At 42.0% G+C, this 14,303-nt stretch overlaps 1 protein-coding gene across 2 annotated transcripts in view; it reads left to right on the top strand.

The window, feature by feature from the left end:
* Positions 1-14,303, top strand: part of LOC110525094 (glutamate receptor ionotropic, delta-2-like) — a 653,889-nt gene that overhangs the window by 580,867 nt on the left and 58,719 nt on the right. For both annotated transcript variants that reach the window (XR_005052012.1, XM_036979367.1), the window contains exon 13: positions 5,024-5,219. Coding sequence is in view for 1 of the 2 variants with exons in the window: in XM_036979367.1 (XP_036835262.1) it covers positions 5,024-5,219 (196 nt within the window). In the remaining variant the exon portion in view is untranslated. The remainder of the gene's footprint in view (positions 1-5,023; positions 5,220-14,303) is intronic.

The following is a 14,303-nucleotide window of genomic DNA, read 5'->3' as shown; positions in this document are numbered from 1 at the left end:
CACTACTTAACTAGAGCCCTATGGTCAATTGTAGTGCACTACATAACAAGCAGGGGTCCATTTGGGACCGTGGTCTGCCACTCCCGCACCCACCCCACCATCACACTCAACCTATCTCCATGTAGCTACACATTACCTAAGGAGAATCTCCCCTTAAACATTTGGCGGCAAAGATCATTAAAACCTTCAAAGGGGTTTGAGAGTAGCTGGAGAGAGAGGGGGGATGGATTGAGAGTAGCTGGAGAGAGTGGGGGGATGGATTGAGAGTAGCTGGAGAGAGTGGGGGGATGGATTGAGAGTAGCTGGAGAGAGTGGGGGGATGGATTGAGAGTAGGTGGAGAGAGTGGGGGGATGGATTGAGAGTAGCTGGAGAGAGTGGGGGGATGGATTGAGAGTAGCTGGAGAGAGTGGGGGGATGGATTGAGAGTAGCTGGAGAGAGTGGGCGGATGGATTGAGAGTAGCTGGAGAGAGTGGGGGGATGGATTGAGAGTAGCTGGAGAGAGTGGGGGGATGGATTGAGAGTAGCTGGAGAGAGAGGGGGGATGGATTGAGAGTAGCTGGAGAGAGTGGGGGGATGGATTGAGAGTAGCTGGAGAGAGTGGGGGGATGGATTGAGAGTAGCTGGAGAGAGTGGGGGGATGGATTGAAGGAGTGATGTAACAGTATTCAATAGTAATCCTCTAAAGGTAAAATATCTCCCAAAAATATAAATAACTTGTATTAAGCCTTTTTTGGGGTTAAAATAAGCACATCTGCCAATGATGTTAAAGAATTTATCTTGGTAAGAAGAAACAAAAACCCACATTTAAAGTTAATTATCACTCAATTAAGATATTTAGGTTTGCTTAGATTTCACTTTTTGCAGCGTAAAATTCTTGACAGCCTTAATAATGACAGAAGAGTCATGGTAGTGATGGTAAGAACAGACGTTTTAGGGATGGTAGCAACAGAAGTGTTATAGTAGTGATGTAACAACAGAAGAGTCTTAGTAGTGATGTAACAACAGAAGAGTTTTAGTAGTGATGTAACAACATAAGAGTTTTAGTAGTGATGTAACAACAGAAGAGTTTTAGTAGTGATGGTAACAACATAAGAGTTTTAGTAGTGATGGTAACAACAGAATAGTTTTAGTAGTGATGGTAACAGCATAAGAGTTTTAGTAGTGCTATAACAACAGAAGAGTTTTAGTAGTGATGGTAACAACATAAGAGTTTTAGTAGTGATGGTAACAACAGAAGAGTTTTAGTAGTGATGTAACATCATAAGAGTTTTAGTAGTGATGGTAACAACATAAGAGTCTTAGTAGTGATGGTAACAACAGAAGGGTCATAGTAGTGATGGTAACAACATAAGAGTAATAGTAGTGATGGTAACAACATAAGAGTTTTAGTAGTGATGGTAACAACATAAGAGTTTTAGTAGTGATGTAACAACAGAAGAGTTAGTAGTGATGTAACAACAGAAGAGTCTTAGTAGTGATGGTAACAACATAAGAGTTTTAGTAGTGACGGTAATAACATCAGAGTCATAGTAGTGATGGTAACAACATAAGAGTCTTAGTAGTGATGGTAACAACATAAGAGTTTTAGTAGTGATGTAACAACAGAAGAGGCATAGTAGTGATGGTAACAACATAAGAGTTTTAGTAGTGATGGTAACAACATAAGAGTTTTAGCAGTGAAGTAACAACAGAAGAGTCTTGGTAGTGATGGTAACAACATAAGAGTTTTAGTAGTGATGGTAACAACATAAGAGTTTTAGTAGTGATGGTAACAACAGAAGAGTTTTAGTTGTGATGTAACAACAGAAGAGTTTTAATAGTGATGGTAACAACATAAGAGTTTTAGTAGTAATGGTAACAACATAAGAGTTTTAGTAGTGATGTAACAACAGAAGAGTCTTAGTAGTGATGTAACAACAGAAGAGTCTTAGTAGTGATGGTAACAACATAAGAGTTTTAGTAGTAATGGTAACAACATAAGAGTTTTAGTAGTGATGTAACAACAGAAGAGTCTTAGTAGTGATGTAACAACAGACGAGTCTTAGTAGTGATGGTAACAACATAAGAGTCTTAGTAGTGATGGTAACAACATAAGAGTTTTAGTTGTGATGTAACAACATAAGAGTCTTAGTAGTGATGTAACAACAGAAGAGTTTTAGTAGTGATGTAACAACAGAAGAGTCTTAGTAGTGATGGTAACAACATAAGAGTTTTAGTAGTGATGTAAGAACAGAAGAGTCTTAGTAGTGATGTAACAACATAAGAGTTTTAGTAGTGATGTAACAACAGAATAGTTTTAGTAGTGATGTAACAACATAAGAGTTTTAGTAGTGATGTAACAACATAAGAGTCATAGTAGTGATGGTAACAACATAAGAGTCTTAGTAGTGAAGGTAACAACATAAGAGTTTTAATAGTGATGTAACAACAGAAGAGTTTTAGTAGTGATGGTAACAACATAAGAGTTTTTGTAGTGATGGTAACAACAGAAGAGTTTTAGTTGTGATGTAACAACAGAAGAGTTTTAGTAGTGATGATATCAATAGAAGAGTCTTAGTAGTGATGGTAACAACATAAGAGTTTTAGTAGTGATGTAACAACAGAAGAGTCTTAGTAGTGATGGTAACAACAGAAGAGTCTTAGTAGTGATGGTAACAACAGAAGAGTCATAGTAGTGATGGTAACAACAGAAGCTTTATAGTAGTGATGGTAACAATATATGTTTTATAGTAGTGATGGTAGCAACAGACGTTTTATAGTAGTGATGGTAACAACAGACGTTTTATAGTATTGATGGTAACAATAGATGTTTTATAGTAGTGATGGTAACAACAGACGTTTTATAGTAGTGATGGTAACAACAGACGTTTTATAGTAGTGATGGTAACAACAGACGTTTTATAGTAGGGATGGTAACAACAGACGTTTTATAGTAGTGATGGTAACAACAGACGTTTTATAGTAGTGATGGTAACAACAGACGTTTTATAGTAGTGATGGTAACAATAGATGTTTTATAGTAGTGATGGTAACAATAGATGTTTTATAGTAGTGATGGTAACAATAGATGTTTTATAGTAGTGATGGTAACAATAGATGTTTTATAGTAGTGATGGTAACAATAGATGTTTTATAGTAGTGATGGTAACAATAGATGTTTTATAGTAGTGATGGTAACAATAGATGTTTTATAGTAGTGATGGTAACAATAGATGTTTTATAGTAGTGATGGTAACAATAGATGTTTTATAGTAGTGATGGTAACAATAGATGTTTTATAGTAGTGATGGTAACAATAGATGTTTTATAGTAGTGATGGTAACAATAGATGTTTTATAGTAGTGATGGTAACAATAGATGTTTTATAGTAGTGATGGTAACAATAGATGTTTTATAGTAGTGATGGTAACAATAGATGTTTTATAGTAGTGATGGTAACAATAGATGTTTTATAGTAGTGATGGTAACAATATATGTTTTATAGTAGTGATGGTAACAATAGATGTTTTATAGTAGTGATGGTAACAACAGACGTTTTATAGTAGTGATGGTAACAACAGACGTTTTATAGTAGTGATGGTAACAATAGATGTTTTATAGTAGTGATGGTAACAATAGATGTTTTATAGTAGTGATGGTAACAATAGATGTTTTATAGTAGTGATGGTAACAATAGATGTTTTATAGTAGTGATGGTAACAATAGATGTTTTATAGTAGTGATGGTAACAATAGATGTTTTATAGTAGTGATGGTAACAATAGATGTTTTATAGTAGTGATGGTAACAATAGATGTTTTATAGTAGTGATGGTAACAATAGATGTTTTATAGTAGTGATGGTAACAATAGATGTTTTATAGTAGTGATGGTAACAATAGATGTTTTATAGTAGTGATGGTAACAATAGATGTTTTATAGTAGTGATGGTAACAATAGATGTTTTATAGTAGTGATGGTAACAATAGATGTTTTATAGCAGTGATGGTAACAATAGATGTTTTATAGTAGTGATGGTAACAATAGATGTTTTATAGTAGTGATGGTAACAATATATGTTTTATAGTAGTGATGGTAACAATAGATGTTTTATAGTAGTGATGGTAACAACAGACGTTTTATAGTAGTGATGGTAACAACAGACGTTTTATAGTAGTGATGGTAACAACAGACGTTTTATAGTAGTGATGGTAACAACAGACGTTTTATAGTAGTGATGGTAACAACAGACGTTTTATAGTAGTGATGGTAACAACAGACGTTTTATAGTAGTGATGGTAACAACAGACATTTAATAGTAGTGATGGTAACAACAGACGTTTTATAGTAGTGATGGTAACAACAGACGTTTAATCGTATTGATGGTAACAACAGAAGTGTCTTAGTAGTGATGGTAACAACAGACGTTTTATAGTAGTGATGGTAACAACAGACGTTTAATCGTAGTGATGGTAACAACAGAAGTGTCATAGTAGTGATGGTAACAACAGACGTTTTATAGTAGTGATGGTAACAACATATGTTTAATCGTAGTGATGGTAACAACAGACGTTTAATCGTAGTGACGGTGATACACTTGTTGTTCTCCTAATTACATCGGTGGCTTCCGTTAAAGCAATTTGACAAACAAACAGTCATTAGTCCCAGTCATGTTTTTTTATTATAGTTGTAAATGGTGAGTGTTTGAAGACTGTAGCATTGTAATTAAAATACCTTCATTTCCCTTGAGGTGGAGATGGTATGACTCTACTGACTAGTGCTTTTATGACATCCCTCCATTATACCCCTTTTAGTGGAACTACAGGGAGCTTCTTAACAGTTGGTTCGCTGGCTTACCCTTAATTAGCTTCAAGTTATGATCTCGGCACTGACTCTGTGTGTGTGCCTCTGTAGGTGTGTGGGTGTGGAGTCTGCTTTTTTAAACTTCAAGTGTAGTTCCATGTCAACCCCATGTTCTAATGTATGTATGTGTACATGGTGAACTACATTTCCCATAACCTCCCCCTTCTGTCTCTCTCTATAGGTCTCTCCAAGATCTTTCCAAGCAGACAGAGTTGCCGTACGGGACGGTGTTGGACTCGGCTGTGTATGAGCAGGTGCGCAGTAAGGCCATGAACCCCTTTGAGAGGGACCCCATGTACTCCCAGATGTGGCGCATGATCAACCGCACCGGAGGGGCGGAAAACAACGTGGACGAGTCCAAGGAGGGCATCCGCAAGGTACACCACTTTACATGGTCTCCACCAGGGCTGCCCAACCCGCTTCCTGGAGATCTCCTGTCCTGTAGGTTTTCAGCCCAACCCTCTTCCTGGAGATCTACTGTCCTGTAGGTTTTCAGTCCAACCCTCTTCCTGGAGATCTACTGTCCTGTAGGTTTTCAGTCCAACCCTCTTCCTGGAGATCTACTGTCCTGTAGGTTTTCAGCCCAACCCGCTTCCTGGAGATCTACTGTCCTGTAGGTTTTCAGCCCAACCCGCTTCCTGGAGATCTACTGTCCTGTAGGTTTTCAGTCCAACCCTCTTCCTGGAGATCTACTGTCCTGTAGGTTTTCAGCCCAACCCGCTTCCTGGAGATCTACTGTCCTGTAGGTTTTCAGCCCAACCCTCTTCCTGGAGATCTACTGTCCTGTAGGTTTTCAGTCCAACCCTCTTCCTGGAGATCTACTGTCCTGTAGGTTTTCAGTCCAACCCTCTTCCTGGAGATCTACTGTCCTGTAGGTTTTCAGTTTAACCCACTTCCTGGAGATCTACTGTCCTGTAGGTTTTCAGCCCAACCCTCTTACTGGAGATCTACTGTCCTGTAGGTTTTCAGCCCAACCCGCTTCCTGGAGATCTACTGTCCTGTAGGTTTTCAGTCCAACCCTCTTCCTGGAGATCTACTGTCCTGTAGGTTTTCAGCCCAACCCTAATTTAGCATATCTGATTCAGCTAGTTAAGGTCTTGTTTAGCAGCTAATTAGTAGAATCAGTTGTGATAAATTAGAGTTAGACTGAAAACCCACAGGATGGTAGATCTCCAGGAAGAGGGTTGGACTGAAAACCCACAGGATGGTAGATCTCCAGGAAGAGGGTTGGATGAAAACCCACAGGATGGTAGATCTCCAGGAAGAGGGTTGGGCAGCTTTGGTCTATGACATTTAGCAGATGATTTTATCCAATGGTACGTACAGTACAGTCAGTGAGTATATAATAGTATGTGTACAGGTACATAAATGTGTCATTTGTTATCTCTCAATATAAATGTATAATTTTATAGATCCTCCCTGGTGTTCTTTTATTTTCGTATAAAATATTTTCATTCGTAAATTGGAACCGACATAGGTTGCCATTTGTGTTGCAACCTATTCCCTATTTAGTGCACTACTTTTGACCAGGACTCATAGGGTTGACCATAGGACTCATCTGGTTTAAAGCAGTATACTATATAGAGAGTAGGTTGCCATTTGGGATGCACACTTGGTAGCAGCAATTAAAGGGAAGGATAAATTACTGAATTATGGCATCAAGCATTCGTCTCCTCGACATAAAGATTATTAGGGCTGAATAGCTTGGTTTCATGAATTAGTCATCGTTTTGTTGAGATGATCAGCACTCCCAGGTGCTCGGATAAATATTGCATGACAGGGGTGATACCCCCGGAGTAGCAGACAAGTACAACAACTATGAAGCTTAATGCAAGCCGTCATTCCCACTGCACTCTTACTCTCCATGTATTTGTCTCTCTTATTATCTCCCCCCTCCCTCCCTTTAGGCTCAACATCTCCCTCTAGTGGAATATTGGTGTCCCTGACTCAACCCTTTTTTAAAGGTTTTGTTTAATTCCGTTTCTCTGTTTGTTTTCAAGCGGTATCTCTGGAAATCAGTATCTTTTGTCAGGAGGGCCAGTGTGTCCAGCAGCCCTCCTTTGGTCCCCTATAGTTTGTTTTGTGGATCTCGTTTTCCTTCTCGTATCCTATGTCCTGTCGGTTGAGTGCTGACAGTTCTGTGTTCCACACACTGTCAATAAACCTCTCAGAATCTAAGTCCCAAGCACTATGGATTTTCTCCCCAACACTGTTCAGATTGCAATCATTGTAGCAGAATAGTATTATCTGTCAGAGCCACTGTGTTTATCTTATCGGGAATATATAGCAGAGACCTGGAGGACGTTACGTTAGGGGTAGCAATGCCAATCTCTGCCACTTCAGTCTAAACTCAGAACGTTCAATAGATTTTTAGATTCCACATCTATTCTTGATATCAGAGCCATTTGCAATATAAGCTCAGAACATTCAATACTCTTGTATATGATCCACCTGTTCTTGATATCACAGCCATTTGCCTAGTAGGATGTGAATGCCAATCAATGTTTTGCGATGTTATTGCAGTCCATAGGGAACCATACTTATGTGCAAGGTTTTCACTGATATTTCATCGACATACATAAAATTCCCTTTCATTAGTAAAAAAAAAAAAAAAAACTGTACACACTTTTAACATGGATAAATACAGTGCATCTGGAAAGTATTCCGACCCCTTAACTTTGTCCACATTTTGTTACGTTACAGCCTTATTCTAAAATAGATTACATTAATTGTTTTGCTCATCAATCTACACACAATACCCCATAATGACAAAGTGAAAACAGGTTTTTAGAATTTTTTGCAAATTTAATAAACATAAAAAACATACCTTATTTACATAAAGTATTCAGACCCTTTGTTATGACACTTGAATTTGAGCTCAGGTGTATCCTGTTTCCATTGATCATCTTTAAGATGTTTCTACAACTTGAAAAACCAAGCCATGAGGTCGAAGGAATTGTCCGTAGAGCTCCGAGACAGGATTGTGTCGCGGCACAGATCTGAGGAAGGGTACAAATGACTTTCTGCAGCATTGAAGGTCCCCAAGAACACAGTGGCCTCCATCATTCTTAAATGGAAGACGTTTGGAACCACCAAGACTCTTCCTAGAGCTGGCCGCCCAGCCAAACTGGGAAATCGGGGGAAAGGGGCCTTGGTCAGGGAGGTGACCAAGAACCCAATGTTAATTTTGACAGAGCCCCAGAGTTTCTCTGTGGAGATGTGAGAACCTTCCAGAGGGACAATCATCTCTGCAGCACTCCACCAATCAGGCCTTTGTGGTAGAGTGGCCAGATGGAAGCCACTCCTCAGTAAAAGGCACATGACAGTCCACTTGGAGTTTGCCAAAAGACACCTAAAGGACTCTCAGACCATGAGAAACAAGATTCTTGGGTCTGATGAAACCAAGATTGAATGCTTTAGCCTGAATGCCAAGCGTGACGTCTGAGGAAACCTTGCACCATCCCAACAGCATGATACTGACACTACCATGCTGTTGGGATGTTTTTTTCAGAGGCAGGGACTGAGAGACTAGTCAGTATCGAGGGAAAGAAGAACAGAGCAAAGTACAGAGAGCCTTGATGATTTTTTGTATTTGCAGCAGCTACTCTTCCTGGGGTCCGGCAAGTTACCTGATGTGGAATAGAGTTCCATGTAGTCATGGCTCTATGTAGTACTGTGTGCCTCCCACAGTCTGGTCTGGACTTGGGGACTGTCAAAAAACCTCTGGTGGCATGTGTTATTCCCCTGGCGCTGAAGACGTGGATGTCAATTATGGCAGCCCCCCGCACCTCTCTGATTCAGAGGTTGGGTTCAAATGCGGAAGACACTTTTCAGTTGAAGGCATTCAGCAGTACAACTGACTAGGTATCCCCTTGTTTCTTCTTCTTTTTATTCAGTTTAGTCACATGATTTCTCCATTTGCAATACGTTTGCCAATCGGTTGTGCAGCCAGCCAGACTTATTTGCCATTCCTTTTGCCTCATCCCTCTCAACCATAATTTTTTTCAATTCTTCATCAATCCACGGGAATTTAACAGTTTTTACAGTCATTTTCTTAATGGGTGCATGCTTATTACTGGGATAAGCAATTTCATAAATGTGTCAAGTGCAGCGTCTGTTTGCTCCTCATTACACACCACAACCAACAGATATTCTTTACATCAACAACATAGGAATCACTATAAAACGTCTAGTATGACCTCTTATACACTATATTAGGTCCAGCCTTTGGAACTTTTCCTATATATGGCTATTATATTGTGATCACTACATCCGATGGATCTGGATACCTGCTCCAGAGTGCTCAGGGCTTCAGATTTGGGCAAAGGTTCACCTTCCAACAGGACAACGACCCTCAGCACACAGCCAAGACACTGCAGGAGTGGCTTCGGGACAAGTCTCTGAAGGTCCTTGAGTGGCCCAGCCAGAGCCCGGACTTGAATCTCTGGAGAGACCTGAAAATAGCTGTGCAGCAACGCTCCCCATCCAACCTGACAGAGCCTGATAGGATCTGCAGACAAGAATGGGAGAAACTCCCCAAATACAGGTGTGCCAAGCTTGTAGTGTCCTACCCAAGAAGACTCAAGGCTATAGTCTCTGCCAAAGGTGCTTCAACAAAGTACTCAGTAAAGGATCTGAAAACATATGTAAATGTGATATTTAAGTTATTTATTTTTAATACATTTGCAAAAAAATCTAAAAATGTGTTTTTGATTTGTCATTATTGGGTATGGTAGACTGATGAGGGGGAAAAAATAATGTAATCCATTTTAGAATAAGTCTGTAACGTAACAAAATGTGGAAAAAGTCAAGGGGTCTGAATACTTTCTGAATGCACAGTACATGTTTTATTAAATACTTTTGGCCTTTCCAGTATACCCTGAAACACTACTCTAACAGTATGGTTCCAATCACTGGTCATTCTCAAGCGGCCTGAATCCGAGGCTGTACAACTTCTCTTTTACTCCGTCAGTGTCCTCCAGAGAAGGAAAATGGCCGCCACTTCCACATATGTATGCTGCTCTGTCTGGACTAATGAGAGTAGCTATAAATATTATGCTAATAACTCAGGTTATGGTTAATCATCCTTCTGCTACTTGGTTCTTCCCTTGATGCAGGAGGAAATGGTAATGGCTAAGAGATAGAGGGGAGGGAGGTAAGGAGAGGGAGATGGGAAGTGTCTTTGGCTGACTACAAATGAGGCCGTCCTTTACACTGCGATGCTCAAAGTGATCTCAGTCATTTTCTCAATGTGCCAACTTCATTATCAAGGGCTTGTATTGCAAAGGCAGGCAGGCAGGCGGACGGGCGGGCGGGCGGGCGGGCGGGCGGGCGGGCAGGCGGACAGGCAGACAGGCAGACAGGCAGACGGACAGACAGACAGACAGACAGACAGACAGACAGACAGACAGACAGACAGACAGACAGACAGACAGACAGACAGACAGACAGACAGACGGAGTGATGGAGTGATGGAGTGATGGAGTGATGGAGTGATGGAGTGATGGAGTGATGGAGTGATGGAGTGATAGAGTGATAGCGATAGAGCAGTGGATGGGGAGGGACGGAGGGAGATGAAGACATAAAGAGTGTGTGTGACTAAAGGTACTGTAGCTGTGGTGGTGGTTGAATAATTGAATTAAAGAAAAGAGAATAACAGATGCAAGAAAAAAGAGTTCACATTGTACAACCACTTATTTACTCTCTCACCACCCCCTGTTTCCTCATTAGTTTCTTGTCATATTGAAATATGTTAAACAGCGTGATGCAGTGAGAATGGGAGAGACATTATTTACAAAGAGCATATCAATGAGCTGCTCCTGTCTCTCTCTGTCTGTCTGTCTGTCTGTCTGTCTGTCTGTCTGTCTGTCTGTCTGTCTCCCACTGTGTGTGCTCTCTGGAGTGGCTTGGTGCTCTGACAGCCTCTCCAACACCTGTTTACTCTGTCCAATGGCTCTCTTAAATCACCCTCTGTGCCTGAGGGACCTGTAGCCCTATGGTGAGTGTATTTATGTGTGTGTAAAATGTTCCTGTGTGTGCATTTGCCAGTCGTCAAGGGCTACAGGTCCGAGCTTGGCAGTTGCCAGGGTTACGGGCAATAGCGGGGCAGCTGTGGTAGATGACAGATGTGTATCATTGTGTGAACTGTCTCTGCAGATATCCAGTCACCAGCTCATATCTGACAGGTGAACAGAATACCGGGAACCTATCTCTGCAATATAGCTGAGGCTACTGGACAACAGACAATGTAAAACAGAACCTTCTAAGTCACTCAATGAAATTAGTACTGGTAACTTACAAAACAATGTGTTGCTTGACTCAAAAACTAAGATTAGTTGAGTTATCCGAACTGAGTATGCTTGACAGTGTTCTTCACTTTTGTAGGCCATGAATTAATGTCTTAAATCACTAAACTAGTTACTGTACATTTCACAGTGGTATGTAATTAGATTTCAAAACTTCAAACACATTGTCCTCAGTAATAATCGTTTCCCACTTTTGATGCAGATAACAGTGTGACTTTGTTATCCCGTCCCTCAGAGTACTGAGAGAGGATGGAAGAGCGGGAGGGCAGGGTCTGGGGAGAATTTAGACTGGACATTAAAGGAGGAGGAGAGGGCCAAATCAAAGACATGATGGGCCGATAGTGTGTAAGAGAGAAAGAGAGAGAGGGAGAGAGAGAAATGGAGAGAGGGAGAGAGAGATGGAAATGGAAAAGGGGCAAAGAGAGAGAGAGACAGAGAGAGAGAGAGAGAGAGAGAGAGAGAGAGCAATGGAGAGAGAGAGAAAGGGAGAGAGATGCAGAGAGAGAGAGGCACAGAGAGAGAAAGGGAGAGAGAGAGGCACAGAGAGAGAGAGAAAGTGAGAGAGAGGCAGAGAGAGAGAGGCACAGAGAGGGAAAGGGAGAGAGAGAGAGAGAGAGGCACAGAGAGAGAGAAAGGGAGAGAGAGAGTGCCCTAGAGATAGAGAGGCAAGATGGCGCCGACAGAGATGGTCGCCCATCTTCAAGTCCTTAGGAAACTATGCAGTCATTTTTGTATTATTTCTTACATTGTTAGAAAATCTTAAGTGTTATTACATACAGCCGGGAAGAACTATTGGATATAATAGCGACGTCAACTTACCAACATTCCAACCAGGAATACGAATTTCCCAAAGCAGATCCTTTGTTCGGACCTCCACCCTGGACATTGGATCTAATCCCAGAGGCCGACCCAAAACAACGTTGTCGCTGCAGGAGAGGCAGACGGAGCGGCCTACTGGTCAGACTTAGAAGGCGAGCACACCACCCACCGTTTCCGAGCATATTACTCACCAATGTTCAATCTCTAGATAACAAGGTGGACGAAATTAGGGCACAAGTTGCGATCCAGAGAGACATCAGAGATTGTAACATTCTCTGTTTCACGGAAACATGGCTCAGCCGGTACAGCCACAGGGTTTCTTAATGCGTCACGCCGAAAGAAACGTACATCTCTTTGGTAAGAAGAAGGGCGGGGATGTATGCCTCATGATTAACAAGTCATTGTGTAACAATAACAATATACAGGCCCCAGGGGCTTTTGTTCACCTAACCTAGAATTCCTTACAATCAAATGCCGACCGCATTATCTCCCAAGAGAATTCTCTTTGATTGTAGTCACAGCCTTGTACTGTATATCCCCCCCAAAGCAGATACCTCGACGGCCCTGAAAGAACTTCACTGGACTCTATGTAAACTGAAAACCAAATATCCTGAGGCTGCATTTATTGAAGCTGGGGAGTTTAACAAAGCTCATTTGAGAACAAGGCTACCTAAATTCTACCAGCACATTGACTGTAGTACCCGCTCGAGCAAAACACTGGACTACTGCTACTCTAACTTCCGGGATGCATACAAGGCCCTTCCCACCCTCCCTGCGGCAAATCCGACCACGACTCCATCTTGCTCGTACCTTCGTATAGGCAGAAACTCAAACAGGATGTACCCATGACTAGAACCATTCAACGCTGGTCTGACCAATCAGAATCCATGCTTCAAGATTGTTTTGATCACGTGGACTGGAAAATGTTTCGGGAAGCCTCAGACAATAACATTGATTTATACGCTGACTCGGTGAGTGAGTAAATTAGGAAGTGCATTGGAGATGTTGTACCCACTGTGACTAATAAAACCTACCCCAACCAGGACAGACAGCATCATTCGCGCAAAACTGAAAGTGTGAACCACCGCATTCAACCATGGAAAGAGGTCGGGATTATGGTCGAATATAAACAGTGTAGTTATTGCCTCCGCAAGGCAATCCAACAAGCGAAATGTTGGTATAGGGACAAAATGGACTCACAATTCAGCGGCCCAGACACAAGACGTATGTTACAGGGTCTACAGGCAATTACAGACGACAAAAAGAAAACCAGCCATGTCACAGACACCGACATCTTGCTTCCAGACAAGCTAAACACCTTTTTTGCCCACTTTGATGATAATACAGTGCCAGTGGACCCCCTCCCCTCCTTCTCCATGGCCAACGTGAATAAGACGTTTATATGTGTTAACCTTCGCAAGGCTGCTGGCCCAGAGGGCATCCCTAGCCACGTACTCAGAGCATGCGCAGATCAGCTGGCTGGTGTGTGTTTACAGACATATTCAATCGCTCCCTATCCCAGTCTGTTGTCCCCCCACGCTTCAAGATGGCCACCATTGTTCCTGTACAAAGGAAGGAAAAGATAACTGAACTAAATTACTATCGCCCCGTAGCACTCACTTCAGTCATCATGAAGTGCTTTGAGAGACTAGTCAAGGATCATATCACCTCCACCTTACCGGCCACCCTAGACCCACTGCAGTTTGCATACCGCCCCAACAGGTCCTGGACTTCCTGACGGCCCTCCCCCAGGTGGTGACGGTAGGAAACAACATCTCCACTTCGCTGATCCTCAACACCGGGGCCCCACAAGGGTGCGTGCTCAGCCCCCTCCTGTACTCCCTGTTCACCCATGACTGCGTGGCCATGCACACCTCCAACTCAATCATCAAGTTTGCAGATTACATAACTGTAGTGGGCTTGATTACCAACAACGACGAGACAGTCTACAGGGATGAGGTGACGGCACTTGGAGTGTGGTGTCAGGAAAACAAACTCTCACTCAACATCAACAAAACAAAGGAGATGATCGTGGACTTCAGGAAACAGCAGGGAGCACCCCCCTATCCTCATCGACAGGACAGTAGTGGAGAAGGTGGAGCGTTTTAAGTTCCTCGGCGTACACATCACGGACAACTGAAATGGTCCATCCACACAGACAGTGTGGTGAAGAAGGCGCAACAGCTTCAGGAGGCTGAAGAAATGTGGCTTGTCACCTTAAAGCCTTTTACAGATGTATACTTTTACAGATGCACAATCGAGAGCATCCTGTCGGGCTGTATCACCTCCTGGTACGGCAACTGCAATGCCCTCAACCGCAAGGCTGTCCAGAGGGTA

The sequence above is a fragment of the Oncorhynchus mykiss genome, chromosome 6 (genome assembly GCF_013265735.2).
Source record: "Oncorhynchus mykiss isolate Arlee chromosome 6, USDA_OmykA_1.1, whole genome shotgun sequence".
NCBI lineage: Eukaryota > Metazoa > Chordata > Actinopteri > Salmoniformes > Salmonidae > Oncorhynchus > Oncorhynchus mykiss.
This window is presented reverse-complemented; position numbering and strand designations above follow the sequence as displayed.